The sequence below is a fragment of the Pristis pectinata genome, chromosome 5 (assembly GCF_009764475.1).
Source record: "Pristis pectinata isolate sPriPec2 chromosome 5, sPriPec2.1.pri, whole genome shotgun sequence".
Classification (NCBI taxonomy): Eukaryota; Metazoa; Chordata; class Chondrichthyes; order Rhinopristiformes; family Pristidae; genus Pristis; species Pristis pectinata.
In genome coordinates, this window is record NC_067409.1 from 33,141,302 (window position 1) to 33,165,583 (window position 24,282).

The following is a 24,282-nucleotide window of genomic DNA, read 5'->3' on the forward strand; positions in this document are numbered from 1 at the left end:
CAGGTAGCATCCTGGTAAACCTCTGTTGCACCCTCTCCAAAGCCTCCACATCCTTCCTATAATGGGGTGACCAGAAATGAATGCAGTGCTCCAAATGTGGCCTAACTAGAGTTTCATAAAGCTGCATCATAACTTCCTGAATCTGGAACTCAATGCCTCGACTAACAAAGGCAAGCATGCCATATGCCTTCTTTACCAACCTATCAACCTGCACAGCTACTTCAAAGACTCAGCTGCCAGCCTTGATGAGTATGTCACCACCATCACAGACTTTATCAGCAAGTGTGTTGAGGGCTGTGTACCAAAGAGGGCAATACAGGTGTTCCCAAACCGGAAACCATGGATGATCCGGGAGATCCACTCCTTACTGAAGTTAAGGACTGCTGCATTCAAATCAGGTGACCTTGACCTTCACAAGAAATCGAGATTATGACCTGCAGAAAGCTATTAGGAATGCCAAGAGACAATACCGGTTCAAAATAGAGTCCCAGACCAGCCATCAGTGGTGGCGGGGGTTACATGCTATAACGGACTACAAAATGAAGTCGGGCAGTATAGTCAACAACAGTGCATCCCTTCCTGGTGAGCTTAACGCATTCTATGCACGTTTTGAACAGAAGGGGAGTGGGTTGTCACCACCCACCCTGACAGCCTGCGATGCAATTGAACCCGTGGTTATCATCGAGGATCAGTATTCTGGAGAGTGAACACGAGGAAAGCACCTGGCCCAGATGGTGTCCCTGGTCGTGTGCTCAGATTTTGTGCTGATCAGTTGGTGGGGGTATTTGCAGACATATTTAACCTCTCCCTGCTTCAATCTCAGGTTCCCACCTGTTTTAAGAAGACCACTATCATCCTGACCTAAGAAAAACAAGTTAACATGCCTTAATGACTACCGACCAGTGGTTCTGATATCCACCATCATGAAATGCTTCGAGAGGCTGGTCATGGCACGCATTAACTCCAGCCTCCCAGACGACCTCAACCCACTGCAATTTGACTCCTGCCGAAATAGATCTACTGTGGAAGCCATCTCCCTGGCTCTTCACTCATCTCTGGAGCATCTGGACAGTAACGACACCTATGTTAGACCATGGTTTATTGACTACCGCTCTGCCTTCAATACTATAGTTCCAAGCAAACTCATCACCAAACTCCGAGACCTAGGACTTTGCAACTGGATCCTTGACTTTTTGACCAACAGAGCACAATCAGTGAGGATAGGCAGCAACGCCTCCAGCATAATTATTCTCAACACTGGTGCCCCACAAGGCTGTGTCCTCAGCCCTTTACTCCCTATGACGGCGTAGCCAGATTCTGCTCTAACTCCATCTGCAGGTTTGCGGATGATACCACCGTAGTAGGCCGTATCTCAAATAACGATGAGTTGGAGTACAGGAAGTAGATAGAGAGCTTAGTGACATGGTGTCATGACAACAACCTTTCCCTCAATGTCAGCAAAATGAAAAAGCTGGTCATTGACTTCAGTAAGGGGGTCAGTGCCCATTCACCTGTCTACATCAATAGTGCTGAGGTCAAAAGGGTTAAGAGCTTCAAGTTCCTTGGAGTAAACATCACCAATAGCCTGTCCTGGTCCAACCACGTAGATACCATGGCCAAGAAAGCTCACCAGCACCTCTACTTCCTCAGGGGGCTAAAGAAATTTGGCATGTCTCCTTTGACACTTACCAACTTTTATCGATGCACCGTAGAAACCATCCTATCTGGATGTATCATGGCTTGGTATGGCAACTGCTCTGCCTGGGACCGCAAGAAACTGCAGAGAGTTGTACACACAGCTCAGCGCATCATGGAAACCAGCCTCCCCTCCATGGACTCTTGTCTATACCTCTTGGTGTCTTGGTGAAGCAGCCAGTGTAATCAAAGACCCCACCCACCGGGGTCATTCTCTCTTCTCTCTTCTCACTTCTCCCATCAGGTAGAAGATACAGGAGCCCGAGGGCACATATCACCAGGCTCTCCTTGAGTGGAATAGAAGCTGTCCTTGTGCTAAGACTATTGAACAGTTCCCTTATAAGATGAAATGGACTCTTGACCTCACAAACTACCTTGTTTGACCTTGCACTTTATTATCTACCTGCAATGCAGTTTCCTGTAGCTGTGACACTTTACTCTGTATTCTGTTATTGTTTTTACCCTGTACTACCTCAATGCACTGTGTAATGAATTGATCTGTACGATCAGTATGCAAGGCAAGTTTTTTCACTGTACCTCGGTACAAGTGACAATAATAAACCAATACCAATACTTTCAGGGAGCTATGGACTTGGATCCCAAGATCCCTCTGTACATCATGTATTTGATTGAGATTATGAGGATAGAAGTTGGCAGTAATTGTGATTGCACAGATGTGTGGTCTGAAGTTCCACTTGGGGTCAAGTATGACATCAAGGTTACCAATAGTCTGGTTTGGTTTCAGACATGCTGGGGAGAGGGCTGGAATTGATGGTTATGGGTTTGTATTATGGCAGAGATCGAAAGCATTGGCTTCATTCCATTCAATACTAAATAGTGAAAATTACGAATAGTCTGACAGAGCAGTGAGAGCAGAAGGGGTCAAGAGAGGGGATGAAGTAAATCTGAGTGTTAGCAACATTTAAGTAGATTATGCAGGTCTGTTATCAGATGAAGTTGATGAGAAATGGTGGGAATGCGGAAGGATGGATGGTTGAGAGATGCCAGGGATGGTGAAGCAGGAAGTAAAACCGATTTTGTGAGTCTCTTGACTACGATTGGACCAATAAGAAGTGAAAGGATAATGTTCCACCCAGATGGAAGACACTGAGACACTAGAATGAGCTGGTGTGGTCATTCATATCAGAGACTGTGAACAGGTTGTGGAAGACAGAGGGATAGGTTACCGAGATAAAATCACAGTGGATGTCATTTGTTGCATAGTTTTGCATTATTCTGTTGGATTAAAAGAGGAAGGTCATAGTTTAAAAACCTTGGATGATTGTGCAAACTTTGCATGACTATGCACACTTTTGCTATCTTTGTCCAGTTATTTGCATGTGCCTATATTAAGTTTCACCTAGTATTTTTCCATCAACTCAACCACTACATAGTTTCTGTTCCCTTCCATTATTCTCTGTGGCACCTCTCATCTCTCCCCAATTCCTGATGAAATCCTCTGCCTGCTTCTGCCCTATTGATCTCCTCCCTGATCTTCACTTCGGCTTCCCTCTAATGCCTTCTTACTCCTGAGTCTTGGAATGAGATGTTCCACCCCTTCCTCCTCAATCTGGCTCACTCTATTCATTTCCACCCAACTCTGCATGGTCTTCTCACTGCTTCCTCATATGATCTCTATTCTCCAGTCACACCTGAAAAATGTAGTTTTTTCCCATCACTCTCCCTGACTTTGCTCCATTGCCTTGATGGAGGTGACAAAGCCAGGGCATTCAACAGTTGCCAGCACTTTACTTTCCTAATGCATTTTTTCTCACCTGTGTGATAATTAAACTTTTGCTTGAATTCTTCCTACTCCATCTCTAAACAAAGTGACTATCTAAACAGGTTGAGCCTCCTGCCTCAACGTTTCAGGAACAGCTTTTTCCCCTCTACCATCAGATTTCTGAACAGTCCATGAACACTACCTCGTTATTCCTGTTTTGCACTACTTATTTTTGTAACTTACAGTAATTTTTTATGTCTTTGTCTTACACTGTCCTGCTGTATGTCAATGATAATAAATCTGATTCTGAAATTCTGAATTCCAAAATTATCCTTCATGCCCGTCCCATTGCTGAGTCGCCTCCAAATATCTTCTGTTCCTTATGCCACTATTTTCCATTCACACTGTTGGATTCGACTGTTTTAATTAGTTTTTTTAAAATGTATAGTGTTTAATACACCTCAAGTGGCTGCACAAGGAATGGCCGCTTCCAAGTTTATTGGTTCGTCCATCAGGTGAATATGCGTTTTTTCATTGGTTGGTTTGGCCACAAGTATCTAATAGGTTTCCTGATTGGACTATTGTTAGTTAAGGAGTACCTCTAATCTCGGGTATAAAAGGTGTTTTTTGTTAATCGCTCTCTTGCTCTCTTCCCCCCACCCCTGCCCCACCCACCGGCCCTAGCTCATCTTTAGTTCGTTTTGTCTCGGCTCATCTCCTAGTTGTTAAGCTAGTGCCATGTGCTCTGTGACTGTTTCTTTGTTTTAAATTTTTCCAATAAAACTTTGTGAAGCACCAAGTTGTTTCCAACTCATTCCTGGACTCCTGAAAGAACCTGTGGATTCGAAAATAACCGGATCTGACAACACCGAGGACACTTCCCCAAAGACTGTTATGGCTCTGTTTTCACAGGCATAACCTGGGGCTTGCTTTAAATACTTTTAAGAAATTTACTCTTAGTCTGCTCATGCAAAATTGCAACGTCCACTTGAAAGCCAAATCCTGCATCAAGACTGAAAATGTACTAATAAGGGTGCTTTCTTTGGGAGGGCCTCTGCAAAACTGTTGTCACTAAAACCAGTTTCAGCAATTTAAAGCAATTAGAACTTTTAGTGGATAATTTCATCATAAGCTCTTTAAATAACAAAGTTTTCTGGCACAATGTTGAATTGCTCTGAAATTCTAGGTAGCCTTTTAAAAAGTGGATATTGGGAATAGGGACATAGGATAGATAGTACAGGATGCAGAAGTGGGCATAGGGTGTGGGTGGATGTAGTGGAGGCCTGGCAGTGATTGCATCAATGATTATGTTTCATGTGGGAGAGTGGGAGCATCTCACGTGTGCAGTGTACCTGTGCCTGTGATCACTGGGAATGGCAGCAGTAAACTGACTTCTAATTGTTGTGGTTGTAATGGGGCTGTTTTCAGTGTTGAAATTGATTTGATCGTGATTGATTTGATCTCGTGGGCATTTAAAAAGTAAATAGTTTTACAATACATTGTAAAATACATTGTAAAAGCGCCTGTTTACTTTTTAAATGCTCACCTGAGGCTCCTGAGCAATGTTAGTTTCTTTGTCCCAGCTCAGAATCTTAAGGAATGGGCTGTGTGTTATGCGGCCATTCTATCTTCTGGCAGAATGTTTAAAGATCAGCAAAGCACAGGAACGTGGCCAAGCCAATCTCTGCCTTCACCATCTAGATTACCAGTATTATTATGTCCCAGGTCTTGGAAATTTTGAGATTCCTGTTTTAACCTTGATTCTTCACTGTTCTTTTTGTTGTAACTGATCAATTGCCTTTTTTATGCACAGACTTCATGCAGAGAGCTCTTTTCTGCTCACCTCTTCATGTTGCTTTTGAGGTGTGGCTCAGAAGTAGCCCAAAGATTGCAGATGCTTGCAATCTCGGTGTTACTGTGAATGAATCCCAAAAATATAGTAGGCAGGTGCAGCAAGTGGTTAGGAAGGTAAATCAGTGATCACAGGCACAGGTACACTGCACACGTGAGATGCTCCCACTTCCCACATGAAGCATAATCATTGATGCAATCACTGCCAGGCCTCCACTACATCCTCCCACACCCTATGCCCACTACTGCATCTTGTACTATCTATCCTATGTCCCTATTCCCAGTATCCACTTTTTAAAAGGCTACCTAGAATTTCAGAGCAATCAACGTTGTGCCAGAAAACTTTGTTATTTAAAGAGCTTATGATGAAATTATCCACTGAAAGTTCTAATTGCTTTAAATTGCTAAAACTGGTTTTATTGGCCTTTATTGCAAGACGGTTGGAGTGTAGATATAGGCAAATATTGTTGCAATTGTACAGGATACTAGTGAGGCTACACTGTGCATAGTTTTAGTAGCCTTATTTAAGAAAAGATATATTAACATTGGAGTCCATCCATTAGAAGCTCATTCTTAGGATGACAAGTGTGTCCTATCACAAATAGCTAAAGAAATTAGGTCAATATTCTTTGGAACTTAGAAGAATGAAGGGTGATCTGATTGAAACATACAAGACCCTAATGGGGCGTGACAGATTAGATGTCGAGATGTTTCCATTATATCGAGAATCTTGATCTAGGAGACATAAATTGGGGCTGTCATTTAAAATTCAGGTGCATAGCATCTTCATGCAGACAATGATATATCTCTGTATTTCTCTACCATAGCTGGTTATGGAGGCTAGATCATTGGGGGGGAGGGGTGGGGGGGTACTTAAAAAAATATCTTTTTGAAAAATCAGTGAGTTGAGGGCTATAGCGAACTGGCACAGAAGAAGAGATGAGGCCTGGGACAGAGCAGCCATGATCATGTTGAATAGTGGGGCAGCCTTGAGGGGCCAAATGCTCTACTCCTTCTCCTATTTTCTTGTGTTATGTTCTCTCCTTTCTTACTAAGTTGTGAGATCAAGTTCTCCTTTAGAGACTTGAACACCATTCCGAGCTGATGCTGCACCATCAAATGTGCTGTTGTTTAATGAGGCAGTAAGGTGAGGCCCCTTTTACCCCCTGCCACGAACATCAAAGGTCCTGGGATACAATTCTGAAGAATGACTAGTGGTTATCCATGGTATTCCTTGTCAATGTTTATCCTTCAAATCATCATCTCTCAAATGGATCTTATGGACTGAATCACATTGCTGTTTACAGGGTCTTGCTGTGTGTAATGTGGCCATGTATATCTTATAATGGAACAGCATTCCTAATGACTGTAAAGTGCTTCAGGATGTCCTGACAATAGAGGTGCTATATCAATGTTAATGTCTCAAAATCCTCTCAATACTTCCCATTACTGGACTTTGGTATTCATTTCCATCTTCTTCTTCTCATTCTGTCAGTGATTTTTCCACAACTCTATGCGTATTTTCATCTCTACAGAATGTAATATCTTTACGTGTAATACCTTCTGCTTCCCACTCATACTTAACATACTTAACTGCTTAAGGCTCATGCTGTCTTTCAGTCCTACTACACAAGGCAGTGATGCTGTTTTCATGTGTTTCTTCCATTCTGGCAAATTAGAACAATACCACTTCACTTGCAGGTCACTTAACAAAAAGTCAGGGGATAAAATTGGAGACGTTATGTTGTATTTGGAATGTTTTCTGCTCAGAATGTTATTTCAGGCCTTACAGTTTTTGGGATACTCAATTTTCCTGTTATGACAAATAATTTAGCCTGATATTTTGCCTCCTGGCTTCTTGGAGTTGCTTTTTAATTCTTCTGGTTATGTGTCTTTGGCCCTGATTTTACACAGTGGCAGTTTAAATTTACTTGGTAAACTACAGTTTAAATTTATTTCAATTTACTTTTATGAATTTTTATATATGTGGATAAAAATGAATGCAGGAAACTACCTGACTTGATAGAGAAAATGTCTTGGTTCTATTTCTTCTTCTGCCCTTGTCCAATTTTGTGCTTTCAGAGTACTCGGGAGATTTTTGTTTCTTTGGTGAGATGTGAATGCCTCTGCCAAGGCCAGTATTTATTATGCAAACCTTGCTTCTCTTGAGAAGGTGGTGGTGTGTTGAAGGAACTCCCTCAATAATGTTAGGGTAGTAGTTTCTAGGATTTTGATCCAGTGAAGATGTAAGAACAGCAATGTTTATCCAAGCCAGGATGATATGTGATTCAAAGGAGAATTTGGAGGTGATGGCGTTTCCATGTGCCTGTCTCCTTTGTACTTTAATTGGTAGACATCATAGGTTTGTTGTGTTGTCGAAGAATGATTTGATATAATATTGAATTATTTCATTGTGTTTGTATTTGCCACTTGTTGAGGCATCAGGTAAGCCCACAGTCACAGCTTTACTGCTTCAGTACACTAATCAAAATATAAGTTTATGTTCTCATCGTAATCTTTTGTACAGTTTATTGCTTTCATTCATCAAGCTTTGAATTTACTTTCGCATATTTGCACATTCCGAGGGTATTAAAGCTAAAGCTACTTTGTTGCTCATTGTTGATAAGTAGACTTTAATAGTATAAGATTTTGCATTGATCGTGGCACCCTCAACAGCAAATTAACAAATAATGTTTTTCCCAGCCCATTAACCTATCTCTTTGCTTTCATCCTTTGCACTTCAGGGCTGAAATTAAATATATCTTCATTCTTGCTATTTACAGTTTATTTTATTTTGCATTGCAAACAAGTTAAACTACCTGCACATCCTTTTTCTGGAAGTAATGGGTTCAGTACTTTTCTGTAGGTTGAATGGATTCTGTTCACTTTGTTTCGTGTGAAGGAAGAATGCATTAAAAAAAATCAAAATTTAATGGGATGTGTTTCTGCTTTGATCTACCAGAATATAAATGCACCACATCTCTTAAAGCTTTTATGTATTTATGTTATTTTCTCCCTTGATAAGAACGATGGATTTTGTACATGCCTATGGCTAAATTTTGTTCCCCTAAACTTTCGTTGTAATTCTTTGGTTTAGTGTTTTCTTTTGAAGATGACAGTTTTGTTTGAAGTTGCTAGTTGCTGCTTGCTAGTTTTCTAGATTGTCATGAAGGGAATACATATTATGGTGCAACAGGCAATATTGTCAATGGAGGATCTAGGGCTTGTTGGGGCTGGAAAGGGACGACAATGTTTCCTCACTTGCTCACGCATACAAACAAGTTACTTTAGTTGTTGCTTCATCATTCATTCAATGTTCATCTCAAACTCTGAACCATCTTTATCCTGAAACAGAATTCCTCAAGGCCATCCAATCCAGCCCTAATCCCTCACCAAGTCAGGAGGACATGGATCTGAATGAAGACTGAAGATAGGTTTAATTCTAGCATTGATTCTCTTTCCAGAAATTAAATCCATGTCAAACACAGCCCGAGAGGAATACAATAATTTGTACATATTCTGCTTTAGAAAAATAATTCATGAGGTTTTGTGTACAAAGAGTAAATTTTGCACGCTCTTATTTTCTGTGCACATTATATACTTAAATTATTGTATTCCTCTCGGGCTGTGTTTGACTCGGATTTAACTTCTGGAAAGAGAATCAATGCTAGAATTAAACCTATCTTCAGTCTTCATTCAGATCCATGTCCTCCTGACTTGTTGAGGGATTAGGGCTGGATTGGACGGCCCTGACGAATTCTGTTTCAGGATAAAGATGGTTCAGAGTTTGAGATGAACATTGAATGAATGATGAAACAACAACTAAAGTAACCTGTTTGTATGCGTGAGCAAGTGAGTAAACGTTATCATCCCTTTCCAACCCCAACAAGCCCTAGATCCTCCATTGACAATATTGCCTGTTGCACTGTAATACCCTAATGTCTCAAGATCCAGTGGTATTCCTCATTCATTCCATTGTTTTGCCATCCCATTTTTTTGATTTGCTCATGTTACCATTAGGTAAAATGTAACAAGTTAGGTTTTGTGAATGATGAGGAAAATCAACCAAAAGTTCATAAATATTTCTTCCTGTATCTATCTTATTTCAATTGCCATTATGTACCTCAACCAGAATATCATACTTGGTGTTAAGTAATTTGTAAATAATATTTGCCACATAATAAGGACATGGAAGTTACATACATTGCACCAATTGTTGTTTGTATTTTTGTTTTAATAAATTTTTACTTGGAATTCTCAACCTTACTGAAAAGTGTAGGTTTGTAGCTGTGTTATTCCGACAACTTCCACTCTTTTGGCTGATGAGAAGGGTGCCTGTAATTATCACTCAACTAAATTACTGCAACAGTAATTGAGTTGGGTTTTCAAATTATTTCAAAGTGGAACTTGACTGTTAGAATATTTTTGAGTTAAGGCATGACAGCAAAATCATTTTCAAGTGCTTATTTTTAAAGGAATAGAGGGTGCATATGTTCATATGGCTCATAATTTCTTCCAGTTAAAATGTTTGAAAGTCATTACTTTTGACAGTGGCCACAAACTGCTGTCTTTTTGATCAGTTCCATTCCCCTCAGGGACATTGTTTACAGGCTTGTTCTCTCATAGAAGCCATAGAAAAACGACAGCACAGAAAACAGGCCATTCGGCCCTTCTAGTCTGTGCCGAAACATTATTTGGCTAGTCCCATTTACCTGCCCCCAGCCCATACCCCTCCAGACCTCTCTCGTCCATGTAGCTATCCAATTTACTCTTAAAAGTTAAGAGCGAGCCCACATTTACCACATCAGATGGCAGCCCATTCCACACTCCCACCACTCTTTGAGTGAAGAAGTTCCCTCTAATGTTCCCCCTAAACCTTTCCCCTTTCACCCTAAAGCCATGTCCTCTCGTACTTATCTCTCCTAATCTAGGTGGAAAGAGCCTACTTGCATTAACCCTGTCTATGCCCCTCATCATTTTATAAACCTCTCATATCTCCCCTCATTCTTCTCCACTCCAAGGAATAAAGTCCTAACATGCTCACTCTTTCCTTATAACTCAAATCCTGAAGACCCGGCAACATTCTTGTAAATCTCCTCTGCACTCTTTCAATCTTACTGACGTCCTTCCTGTAGTTTGGCGACCAGAACTGCACACAATATTCTAAATTTGGCCTCACCAATGACTTATACAACCTCACCAAAACATTCCAACTCCTATACTCAATACTTTGATTTATAAATGCCAGGATTCCAGAAATCTTTTTTACAACCTTGTCTACCTGTGACTCTACTTTCAAGGAGTTATGTATCTGAACTCCCAGATCCCTTTGTTCCTCCGCACTCCTCAGTGCCCTGCCATTTACTGTGTATGTCCTCCCTTGATTTGTTCTTCCAAAATGCAACACCTCACACTTGTCTGCATTAAATTCCATCTGCCATTTTCTGGACCATTTTTCCATTTGGTCCAGATCCCTCTGCAAGCTTTGAAAGCCTTCCTCACTGTCCACTACATCTCCAATCTTAGTGTCATCCGCAAACTTACTAATCCAATTTACCACATTATCGTCTAGATCATTGATATATACAACAAACAACAATGGCCCCAACACAGATCCCTGAGGCACACCACTAGTCACAGGCCTCCAATCTGAGAAACAACCATCCACAACCACTCTCTGTCTTCTCCCACTCAGCCAATTTCGAATCCAGTTTACAACCTTTCCATGGATACCCATTGACTAAACCTTCTGAACTAATCTCCCATGTGGGACCTTGTCAAAGGCCTTACTAAAGTCCATGTAGACAACATCCACAGCCTTGCCTTCATCTACTTTCTTAGTGACCTCCTCAAAAAACTCCACAAGATTCATTAAACACGATCTACCACGCACAAAGCCATGCTGACTATCCTTAATCAACCCTTGGCTGTCCAAATACTTATATGTCCTATCTCTCACAACACCTTCCGATAATTTACCCACTACTGATGTCAGGCTAACTGGCCTGTAATTACCTGGTTTACTCTTCGAGCCTTTCTTAAACAATGGAACAACATGAGCTATCCTCCAGTCCTCCGGCACCGCACCCGTGGCTAAGGACATTTTAAATATATCTGCCAGGGCCCCTGCAATTTCTACACTGGTATCTCTCAAGGTCCGAGAAAATATCTTGTCAGGCCCTGGGGATTTATCTACCTTTATTCGCTGTAAAGCATCAAGTACCTCCTCCTTTTTAATCTCTATATGTTCCATGACACTAGTGCTTGTTTCCCTTCCTTCCATATCCACGATGTCAGTTTCCTGAGTAAATACTGATGCAAAAAAGCTGTTTAAGACCTCCCCCATCTCCTGAGGCTCCACGCATATACGACCACTCTGATCTTCTAGGGGACCAATTCTGTCTCTTACTATCCTTTTGCTCTTAATATACCTGTGGAAACCCTTTGGGTTTACCTTCACATTATCTGCCAAAGCAGCCTCATGTCTTTTTGCATTCCTGATTTCCTTTTTTTCTTTTCCTATACTCTTCAAGTACCTCATCTGTTCCTAGTTGCCTATACCTGCTGTACACCTCTCTCTTTTTCTTAACCAGCTCACCAATATCCCTTGAAAACCAAGGTTCCCTATGCTTGTTACCCTTGCCTTTAATCCTGACAGGAACGTACAAACTCTGCACTCTCAAAATTTCCTCTTTGAAGGCTTTCCATTTACTGAACATATCCTTGCCAGAAAATAACTTATCCCAATCTACCCTACCTAGATCCTTTCTCATTTCCACAAAATTGGCCTTTCTCCAATTTAGAACCTCCACTTGAGGACCAGACCGATCCTTATCCATAATTATCTTGAAACTAATTGCATTATGGTCACTGGACCCAAAATGCTCACCTACACATACTTCTGTCACCTGACCTGTCTGGTTCCCTAATAGGAGATCAAGTATTGCCTTCTCTCTCATTGGTACCTCTATATATTGATTTAGAAAACTTTCCTGAACACATTTGACAAATTCCAAGCCATCCAACTCTTTTGCAGTGTGGGAGTCCCAGTCAATATGTGGAAAGTTAAAATCCCCAACTATTACAACTGTCTGTTTCTTACATCGGTCTGCTATCTCCCTACAGATTTGTTCCTCCAACTCTCTCTGACTATTGGGCGGTCTATAATACAACCCTATTAGTGTGGACACACCTTTCCTGTTCCTCAGCTCCACCCATATGGCCTCTGTAGACGAGCCCTCCGGGCTGTCCTGTCTACACACAGCTGTGATCTGTTCCCTGACCAGTAACGCCACTCCTCCCCCTTTCATCCCTCCCCCTCTATCACGTCTGAAACAACGGAAGCCTGGAACATTAAGCTGCCAGTCCTGCCCCTCCTGCAACCATGTCTCACTAATAGCAATAACATCGTAATCCCACGTGCCAATCCACGCCCTAAGCTCATCCGCTTTACCTACAATACTCCTTGTATTGAAATAGATGCACCTGAGAACATTACTATCATGTACAAACCTTTGATTTCTGTCCATACCTGCAGATGTCGCACGATCATTTTCCTCCTCACTTTCTTCTCTAACACTCTGGTTCCCCTCCCCCTGCAAATCTAGTTTAAACCCACCGGAGCAGCACTAGCAAACCTACCCGCAAGTATGTTAGTACCCTTCCAGTTCAGGTGCAAACCGTCCCTTCGGAACAGATCCCACCTTCCCTGGAACAAAGCTCAATTATCCAGAAACCTGAAGCCCTCCCTCCTGCACCAACTCCTTAGCCACGTATTTAGCTGCATGATCCTCCTATTTCTAGCCTCACTAGCACATGGCACTGGTAGCAATCCTGAGATTGCAACCTTGGAGGTCCTGTCCTTCAACTTTGCACCTAATTCCCTAAACTCTCTTTGCAGGACCTCTTCCTTTTTCCTATCCACGTCATTGGTCCCAACATGGACCACGACGTCTGGCTGCTCACCCTCCCTCCTGAGAATATCAAGAAATCGAGCTGAGATATCACCAGGGAGGCAACAGACCATCCGGGATTCTCGATCTCTCCCACAGAATCTCCTATCTGTCCCCCTAACTATTGAATCCCCTATCACTACTGCTCTCCTCTTTACCCTCCCTCCTATCTGAGATGAGGGTCCTGCCTCGGTGCCAGATACTCTCATTCTGTGCTAGGCTGTTTCCACCCCATATCTTCCATGTTTCAAAAAAGCAGCCTTCTGTTTACATAATATTCTCCCATGCATTCGATCCATCTATTGTCGAAACCCTCATCAATGCTTTGCTACCGCTGGTCTTAACATTGCTAGGCTGGCTGGGTTTCCTTCTTCTGTAATCCGTGAGCTTCAATTTAGTCAAAGCTTAGGAGTCTGTGTCTTCTTTCATACTTTCAAGCTCTGACATGGCTTCACTGTACCTCGAGTTATAGTGATTCCCTGTATCCTAATGGCTCCAATTTAGAATCCTTATCCTTCTGCTTAAATCCAGCTCGAGCTTAGAACATTAACATTCCAAAGTGATAGATTCAGCAGAACTAACATGTAATTCAGACATTCTTCTGGAAAGCTGATTAAATGTTGTCCAATAATAGTCAATTTAGAGAGAGCTGGTGTGAATTTTTTGAAACTCTGCATACCTCTTTTTCAGAGTGAACAAGAACTCATTCATCACTTGGTTCAGTTTTCAAATATGATAAGTAGTGTGTTGTCTAAAATTTCAAATTCTATGCCAAAACATTCTCAGCCCTGGAAGATTATTTAAAAAAAAATGTTATCCAGACACAGATGGCAGTGAAACATGTAAAATGGTAATCAGAGACATCAATTGCCTCAGTCAAGTAATGGAGATGTATTGATTTTTTTCCCCATTCAGGTGTCTCCTCTCGATAATGACTGCTTGTATTTTGTAGTGGCGATGGCATTGAAACAACCAGTGTTCACCACCTTTGTATTTTTTAATGACTGCTTGTATTTTGTAGTGGCGATGGCATTGAAACAACCAGTGTTCACCACCTTTGTATTTTTTGTGTGTAATTTTTGAACTCTGTACCTTCAATGGAAAATCCAATGTTGCTGTTAGTGATCCAGCCTTCAGTTCCTCCTCCTTTGCAATCATGCTGAAATCACTTGAACCTATGTGAATTTCAGATATTTATGAGATGCAAAATATCCTGCAAATCTTATGGTTAATTATGCAAGATCTAAGTGATGTTTTGATAATATGTTAACCGATCATCATCTATTTGTTAGGAAACTAAATGGCCTTTAAAAAAGCTGATTTTATGTATGTAGATTGTAATTTCCTTTCTTGAATCTTTAAAAACGCATGGAATATTGAAAGATATTTCACTGTTAAATTTTATTCCTTATATTTCAGCTTCTAATTTAATCTTATATATACATCCCAATTTTTTATTGCATGTATACTGTTTAAAAAAATAATTAGTAATGCTTCCAGGTTTCCAGACTTGGAGAATTCTTTAATATGATTGGCTTAGACAGGTTAATGACTTCACAGCTACTGGTTACCAAGAAATGTCAGCAGCAGATGTCAGAAGAGGGGAAAATCTTGGCAGGCTGCTTTTTTTAATGTCTGTGTGCAGTGCTGCAGCTTTGGTATTGACCTCAGATTCTGGACCAGCCACTTTTTTTGTTTAGAATTTTTTAATAGAAACTGCTGCATGAAGTCTTGAATGTTATTAACAAGTGTGTGTTTGTTGAGGTTTGTGTTATGGTAGAACAAAACACAAAGCCTGCCAATACCTTTTTATGAAGAAATCGCAATAAAAGTGCTTCCATAGTGGAATGCAAGTAAATCTTCAGAATGTAGCAAATGGATTATTTTTGTCATTTAGGAATCAATCTGAAAGTAATTTTTATGTGTGGATATTATTAAAGTGTTGATGTAAAATGAACTTTCAAAAAGCATTTGGTAAAGCATCACATAATTTATTTGTTAAAATTATAGCCAATCGGGTTAAAGTGGCAATGGCAGCTTGGGTATGACATTGCATGAGAGACAGAAAACAGAGAGTAGTGATGAATGATTCTTCCCTGTAACTAGAGGGAAGAATATAGTGCCTTCCCCCAGGAGTTGATATTGGAACTTCAGCTCCTCTTTGACGTCTGTTAAATAGCTGGATTTGGATATTGAGGGTATAATTTCAAAGTTCAAAACGAATTGAAACCCAGCAATGTAGTAAACAATGTGGTCAAGGAGGGTTAGAGAAACCAGGGAACTATGCATGAATTAGCCTGAAGGAAAAATGCTGGTACCTATTATTAAGGAAGTGTTAACAGAGCACTTGGAAAATAATAAAAGGACTGGGCAGAATCAATATGGATTTATGAAAGAGGAATCATGTTCGACAAATCTCAGGGAATGTTTGGAGTCTGTAACTAGCAGAAAAGATAAGGGTGAACTGGTTGATAATGTGTACTTCAACTTTCAGAAGACCTTTGAACAAGATATTATTAAACAAACAGAGTGCATACTTGCATGGATTGGGAATTGGTTAATGAGCAGAAAATAGAGAATGGGAATAAATGAGTAATTTTCAGGTTGACAGGCTGTGGCCAGTGAAGTGCTACAGGGACTGATGCCAGGGCCCTAGCTGTTCACAATCAATTGAGTCAAATAAGAGCATCAAATATAGTATGTCCAATTTTGCTGCTGATAGAAAACCGAGTGGCAGTGTGGGCTGTGAGGAAGGTGTAGATTCAGCAGAGTATAGGCATGTAAAATGAACGAGAAGGGGCATGGCAGATGGAAAATCATATAAAAAAATTGTGAGATAATCCACTTTGATAGGAAATAATAGAAAGGTAGAATATTTTTAAAATAGTAAGTGTTTAAAATGTGTTGGTGTTCGGAGATACCTGTACTTGTTTTTGTACATGAATCACTGAATGTTAATGTGCAGGTTCAGGAAGCAATTAGGGAAGCGAGTTGTATATTGGCCTTTATTGCAAGATTAGTGACATCTTGCAACAATTGTAAAGAGCCATGGTAAGATTGTATCTGAAATTTTGTTTATAGATCTGGTCTCCCTATACCTGCAGTTGAGGGAGAGCAGTTAAGTTTCGCCAAATTGACTCCTGGGATGGCAGTTTTGTTCCGTGAGTAGACTCTTCTTCTGAGTTTAGAAGAATGAGAAGTGATCCCCCTGAAGTATAGAAAACTCTTAAGGATCTGGACAGGATAAATGCAGAGTTTATGTGTCCCCTGGCTGGAATGTTACAGTCTGAAAATAAGAGGCTGGCCTTTTAGGACAGTGATGAGAAGAAACATCTTCACCCAGAAGGTAGAGAATTCCAAGGATTCACTACCAAGGAGGGCTGTGGAAGATTAGTCATTGACTATATTCAGGGCAGATCGATCGATTTTTAAGATGTTGAGTGCATTAAAGGATGTTGGGTTAGTGCAGGAAAGAGTTGCTGAGGTTAAGGATGAGTGATGATTTAATTGAAGGGCAGAGCAGACATGAGAAGCAGAATAGCCTACTTCTGCTTGTCTTTCTTACATGAGTATGTTCTTGCTGCAATAGATAGCATGAGATTTCAGGAAGATATAGACCTGTGTGGTGTACTGTTACACGGCAAATGAAATTTCATTTTGAGAAGTATAAATTAATCCATTTTGGTAATGGAATGTGGCAAGGGAATATAGACTATATAGATCAATTTTTAAGGGAGGGTTCAGGAACAGAAGGACTGGGGGATGCATGTATGCACATCTGTGAAGATGACAGGACAGGTTGAGAAGGTTGTTTGGAAGAATTTTTGTATTGTGAAGGCTTTATGATGAGGAATGCACTGCATAAATGAGGGATTAAATCTACATAGGCCTCATCTGGTGTGCTACTGCCATTCCGGACATTTCCATTTAAGATTGATGTTAAGTCTTCAGAGTAGGCACAGAAGAAATTTACCAGAATAATATCAGGGATGAAAAACCAGTTGTTTGGTGAGACAGGAGAAATTGGGTTGTTCTCTTACAGTAAAGGAGGTTAGAGAAAGTTTTTATAGCAGTTCAAAATATTTATTAGTTTTGATTTACTAAATGAGAAACAATCCAGTTCCAGAATTACAAGTAACCAGTAGACACAGATTCCAGGAGACTGGCAAAAGAATTAGAGATAGCATTAGGAAAATATCTTTTTACTCAACATAATTATGATCTGATTGCACAGCATGTCTGTATTTTGGAAGCTAATTCTTTGATAACTTCAAAAAAAAATTTAATTGGATAAAGATTTAAAGGGAATAGTGTGCAGGATTATGAGCAAATATGTTAGTAGAGCTTGGTTCCAAGAGTTGGCACAGACATTGTGAGCCAAATGGCCTTCTCCTGTGAGATAACATTTCATGATTCTGAGTACATCTATGACAAAAATGGTTTTTAAACAATTTCTTTTTCTTCCAGGCCAAATACAAAGAAGACTTTGAAAAGAACCGGGGGAGAGGATTTAGCATTGTTACTGACACTCCTGAACTACAAAGACTAAAAAGAACTCAAGAACAAATCAGTAATGTATGTAATGTTCTGTGCGAGAACATGCATGAGAACAGTGTTTTCTCTGTTCTTGTTTTGTTTTGCTAAATTAAATGATATGCAGATTGAATTGCAGTGTATGGAGAGAATGCAAATATGTGTGATGAAAATAGATTGCCTGGATGTGGAATGTGGAATGATATGGGAAGTCCAGTTAATTCTCCTCCAAACTATTTCCTGTTTTACTTTGTAATGTGCAGTGCATCCCACCCAAAAGAAATGTTCTGTTAATTTGTTCCTACAGTTTTATTTCTCAATGATGAGAATTGTTTTATTTCATACAGATTCTGGAAGTGCATGTGAGGCTGTGAGAGTGTTGTGACATACACATGGACATATATGCACAAAAATACACCATATATCAGTTATGAATGTAACCATCACCGCTTGATTCAGAAAGAAAAATGTTTAAATTTGCAATAATCTTGGCTTTTTTAAATTGTATTTACTTGTTTTCCCATCTCTTAATCTCTGAAGGTCTGTGCAGACTGAAGGGATGTTAGGCTTTCTTGATCTTCCACTACCTGAATTAATTCAAGTTCAATACATCTTATGTTAAGTAAAGGTACCGACCCACAATCTGTTCCTCTGTCTGTGCATTGTCTGTTGAAGACCACATGAATAATTGGACATTGCTGTCACCTAAAGTTTTCTTCCAAATAATGAATTTGCCTTTTTCAAAAAATATGCCAAATTCTAGGTGAAATATTTTGCTTCAGAGTAATTATTCCAGTAATTGTTGAATTAGATCAGAATTCTTGTGGTCTTTAAGAATTGTGTAAATGCAGTGGATCACTTATCTTAAGCTGCATGAACTAACATTAAAATGGAAATGTTTGGCTGAGCACAGTGGATTTTTTCTGGTGTTTGTTATTACCAAGAAATGTTTTTACACAACTATAAGGAACATTAAGGCACATTGACAGCACAATTAATCATTTTGAACTGAACGTCTCGAGTTTCACACGTTAAAGTGCATCTACAAAGGCTAATGGACATTGAAGAATATAGTAAAATAAGGTAGGGTTTTTTTTACTTGAACTTTTAAAGACTTGAATTATTTTGATCAGGAATTAATCAGTAACTTAAAATAAATTAATAAATTAAAATATATTTTTCTGCTTATATAATAAACATAAAATAATTTTATTTTCTGGTTTATTGCAGAAAAGCCACAGTCATTGAAATCAAACCCTGAAGGCACAGTTTGTGAAATACACCCTTAAAGTGATTTAACATGCACTTAGAGTGGTATGTGGATGCAGCAAGGTGATCAATCATGTGAATAAACTTACATCTGTGTACCATTAAATCTTAGAAAATCTTTGCAATTTGGATTATTTCAGCACTTGTTAATTGATCTTTGGTGAGTTGCCTCAGTGAATGATCAGTGCTAGCATGGTGTAAAATGACATTAACTGGGTATAGTCTTGTAAAATAAGATTTAGAGTCATAGAATCATAGACCAGAGTATTGTATTTAATGAGATAATTTAAATAATTTCCTAATTCTTTTTGCTTATATCGATATCAAACTTTCCTCAGATTTGGCATGCTTTTGCTATTGATTGGCATTTGATGCCTTTGTTATTGATTAGTATATCTTTGTAAGTCGGTAATAAAAGCAATTGCTTTATTTTGAATGCAGGTGAATTTCAGTGAATGTTTAATTCTGTAATCTGTCTGCTGAATATTATAATAGCTAAAACTATTTACTGAAATTATTTTCTGAAACTTTGTAATTTCCTGCCTGTGATTAGAAATGTTTTGCATTACATGTGTAATTATGTCACCAATGACTTAAACATATTAAATGCAATTCCAGCAAAGTTCAACAGGTAACATTCTCTTGCCTTCCTATGGATTTTTAAAAAATGGGTAAGTTAAGAAATATTTTTTTTAAAATTTATATATTTGGTGCAGATTTTTTACTCAAAATGGAAAATTTCTGTTTAAAATAAAATATTTTCATAGTAGTGATAGTCATAGTTATTTCAAAGTAAGCCATAGCAGGGCCATAAATTCTGGCTCTTGTCTTTTAATGTTATATTTTTAACCATAAAAGAACACTAGATTGCACCAGAGATTCCAGCCACGCCCCTCTCAACCAATCATTTTTCATCACAGTTATATTTCCATGTGTAGCAAGCAGTTTTTATTGGAGTTATTGGCAGATTTATGCCTGAATTTCACCCAATGAATACTGCATTCATTCTTCCCAAATGGTTTATGGGAATGGACATGGAGAAGGTTCAAGGATATTCTTTAGAGAAATGATTTCGGACTGAGAGCCATGAGGATGACTACTCTTAACTATCCTCTTAAATAACATACATCATGCTAACATCTTTAAGTATAAAGCTGACAGCCGTTCACTATACCCTTGAGGACAAGCTGGGATATAACAAATGTAAATCTCACCCAGTCAACTCTGGGAAGAATTTACCTCCTTAACTTCTGAGAACTGTGTTTGAGTCTACCTAGGTGAGGTTATGATTAGATGAGCCATGAACTTACAAAATGGCAGAGCAGAGGCTTGAGCTACTCCTTGTATTTTCATATATAATTGAGAGAGCTGCCCTACGGAGAAGTCAGTCAACAGCCTGACGTAGTCATACTCATGGAGTCACACACTGCAGTCAAGGTCCCAGACATTTCCATCACCATTGCTGGATATGTCCTTCTCTGCCTACGGGATCTGCATACATTTATGCCACCAATGATTATGGCAAAAATGTATACACATGGGAAGAATTGGATTTAAGGGAACTCTACACCCATTCTCAAGGCAAAGATGTTGATTGTCATTGACCATCCTCAAACAGCTATTGAACACCATCTGGAAGAAACAGCAAGGGCACTAAAGGCATAGAATTTACTCTGCATAGGGGACTTCAATGTATATCAACAAACGATTTAGTTGACTTAGTTTGACTGAATCATTAAAGGTCTAATGGCCAGGTTGTGGAATGTGGTGAGAGATGAGGGAAAAACTGTTACAGAGGCACCATATCATTTGTAAAACTGATGACCAGATATTCCTTGTAGAGACAAAGTCCCTTCTTCACTATGATCACATCCATCACTGTTTTCTAAAGCACTGCCACCATGAAAAATGAGGTAGCTGCAGAATAGAACCATCAACACAAAACCAGCGATCTCTGAGCCACTGTGGCAGGACTAGAATTACCCTTCACTGTAACTTTTAAGCTCATGATGTGGCATATCTCTCAGTTCTATTGTAATCGAGCCTGAGGACCATGCTTAGTTCAATGAGGTGCATAGGAGAGCAGCATTGGACCTAAAGCTACAACACTTAAATAATCAATGGAAGCAGGAAGCTATAGAAAAAGCTATCTTGCAAACAGTTGATCAGTTTAAACCTCTCTAGAGTTGACGCAAGCAGTTATGATTGTTGGGCAGTTAAACAACCATGAAAGGGGAAGGCTGCATGAATATCCCCATCCTCATCCTCATTGATGAGGACAAAAGACAAGCTGAATGTTACAGCCAGAAATGCTGACTGGATTACTTCTCAACCTTCCTCCCCCAACTCTTATCTCTAATGCAGTTCCATTTATTAACATATGGAGAATTGCTGAGGTATGGAATGCTCGTTAAAAAAGGACAAATCCATTCATTTACTCTTTAAAAAGGGGACAGTGATGGATAGTGACATCAACAATGAAATCAAGTAATAATTAGTGTCATTGATGCTCAGATTGGGTTTTGCTGGGATTGGTTTCTTCAGACCCTTGCAGCCCTTGTTCAGTTATGGCCTGAATGTTAAGTTCCAGAAATGAGGGGAGAGTGACTGCCTTTGATTGGATGTCAGACTTTGAATGACTGTGGAATCCGGAGCTCTCATAAAATTGAAGTTGATGGGAATCGGGAGTCTTTATTGGCTGGCATTATACCTAATACAAGAGAAGAGTGTTGTTCTGATTAGAGGTCACTTATCTCAGTTCTAGTATGTCACTACAGTTGGTTCCTCAGGTCTGTTGGACCCTTAAGCTAACTGTCTTCAATGCTTCACCAATGATCTTTTCTCCCAGAATTTTTGAAAACATTTCCACTATTTGGATTTGATTTTAATTTGCATGCTGTATGATTATGGCAAAGATGTGTTGGGTGGTATAAATAATTTTAGTTGTAATTATCCTTGTTTGTATGATGTTTTTTTAATATATATATATATATATATATCTATCTATCTATATATATATATATATATATATATATATATATATATATACACACTCTTAGTTTCAGCCAGTATGCTTTTTTCTGTCAGCTGGAATGTAACTACACTCCCTGTATTAATTATCATACAAAACAAGCTGAATATGCACTTAGGAAGCCATTTAGGAATGATGTGGTATAATGTAGTGCCTTCAAATTCAAAATCAATTTTTCAATTTTTTGAATAAATATTTGTCTGTAATTTAGTTTATTGACTGCAAAATTGCCATAATTGGTAGCCTTGATTTAAATTAAGTAGAGTGGGCTGGGTCATTAGTGTTGCTTAATAATCTATTTCCTTTTTATTTTCTTGAATTACTTGCCCTGCATGGGACTATATGAAACTTTTGAATTATATTCCCAGTGAAATAGTTATCACAGAAGATAATTTTTAGATAATGTACATTATTTCCTTATATTGCTGCTGACTTTTTATTACTTGCTAAATGTTCATAAGCATCGCATTAGTTCTTCTATCATTTCATTCTGAATTACTCTATTTTTAAAAAAGCATTGTAATTGATAACATTCTCCAGTTGTTGAAACTAAAGTCTTGAATTTCCATACAAGTGCTGTGAAAAGCAGACAACATTGATTACTGAAGACAAAAGAGAGTGCAGATGCTGGAATCTGGAACAAACAACGGAACTTTGGAAGAACTCGATGGGTCAAGCAGCGTCTGTGGAGGCAAAAGCTGTAAGTCAATGTTTTGGGTTGAGATTGAGACGGAAGAGGAAACATTGCTAGTATTTAATAGTATAGTGGGTGCGGGGGAGTGGGTTAGGGACTGGTAGGTGATAGGTGGAACCAAATGGAGAGGGGATGATGGGAAGATGGAACCAGGTGGGAGGAGGGGATGGGAAAAATGAATGCAAGGAGAGGGAAACTAGATAGGTAAGTGCATGTGGGAGGACAACACTGGGGGTATGGTTTACCTGAAATTGCAAAATTCAGTGTTTATACCCTTGGGTTGTAAGCTGCATAAGCAGAACTTGAGGTATTGTTCTTCCAGTCTGCACTTGGCCTCTCTCTAGCAATGGAGAAGGCCAATGACAGACTGGTTAATCTGGGAGTGGGAAGGAGAGTTAAAATGACATGCAACTGGAAGCTTGAAATGGCTGTTGTAGAGCGCAGATCCTCCGTCAAACAGTCAGCAATGTAACCAAACAGCCCTTCCCAGGGAGGCAACAGTTTACTTGCATCTCTTCCAACATGGTCACTTAAACAGCCCTTCCAACTGATGTAGAGGTTCACTTGCACCTCTTCCAATTTGGACTACTGCATTCGGTGCTCATGATGTGGCCTCCTGTACACTGGCTTTTCCCAGGGGTTTTGAGTTTACAGAACACAATGTTGACTTGTATATAGGCCTCTTTGTGATGCATTTTTTTAAAAGCAGCTGAAAAATTACCACTGTCACAAGATTGCAAGGACTCTGAATGTAGCTAATTACATGCATATTATGATGGAAATGTAATCCAGTCTGAAATCTGTGATGTACAATATCATTATTTTCCTTATTCTAATCCATCTATAATTCTTTTAGTCCTAGTGTGTGCACTCCTCTACCATTCATATGGCATAGCTGACTGCAGTGATGGTGTAGTATAACTCCAAATTTGTATCAAACTCTTCATGTTACCAGCCCTGACAAAACTAAACGAGGGAACTTGGAACCATAACTGTTGTACAGCATGACCTAAGATGTACTAGGAAAATATATAAAGTTTATTGTACTTTGCATTGTCCTAAAATATAGGAACAGGTATAAAATGTTCATGAAGGACTTTTAATGTGCATGTAAATGAATAAGAGAAATAAATGGGTAATGTCTTTCACCAATCCAGGGTGTTATATTCAAAGTAAGAAGAAAGCACTGATGACCCTCCTTTTGATATTTATTTTGCCATATACTTAATAAATATAAATCCTGACTTTATTCTTCCTCTCCTAATCAAAACTATTGGTGGGAAGTTAAAGGTTGGTTAGTGGTGGCTATAGCATTGGCACAGCAGTCCTATCTTCTGCCGTTTTAATTTGTACAGCATTGACGCTGTCCCTTTCAGTCAGGCAGGGGTGACAACTACATAATTTTAAAACTGGAAAGCACATATCAAAATCAGGTTTATGATCACTGACTTATATGACGTGAAATTTGTTGTTTTGCGGCAGCAGTAAAGTGCAAGGACAAAAAACTATAAATTACAAAATAAATACATAGTGC

At 39.3% G+C, this 24,282-nt stretch overlaps 2 protein-coding genes across 4 annotated transcripts in view; both read left to right on the top strand.

The window, feature by feature from the left end:
* LOC127570621 (LIM zinc-binding domain-containing Nebulette-like) overlaps window positions 1–24,282 on the top strand; it is a 252,148-nt gene that overhangs the window by 133,532 nt on the left and 94,334 nt on the right. For both annotated transcript variants that reach the window (XM_052016347.1, XM_052016348.1), the window contains exon 4: window positions 17,689–17,796. In XM_052016347.1, the coding sequence (XP_051872307.1) occupies window positions 17,689–17,796 (108 nt within the window). The remainder of the gene's footprint in view (window positions 1–17,688; window positions 17,797–24,282) is intronic.
* LOC127570620 (nebulette-like) overlaps window positions 18,359–24,282 on the top strand; it is a 70,320-nt gene continuing 64,396 nt past the window's right edge. Inside the window, exons 1-3 of one of the 2 annotated variants that reach the window (XM_052016343.1) lie at window positions 19,105–19,183; window positions 19,642–19,694; window positions 22,629–22,754. In XM_052016343.1, the coding sequence (XP_051872303.1) occupies window positions 22,722–22,754 (33 nt within the window). In that variant the 5' untranslated portion in view covers window positions 19,105–19,183; window positions 19,642–19,694; window positions 22,629–22,721. Of the gene's footprint in view, window positions 18,383–19,104; window positions 19,184–19,641; window positions 19,695–22,628; window positions 22,755–24,282 lie in introns of those variants that run through there. The other variant, XM_052016345.1, reaches the window with a different exon arrangement.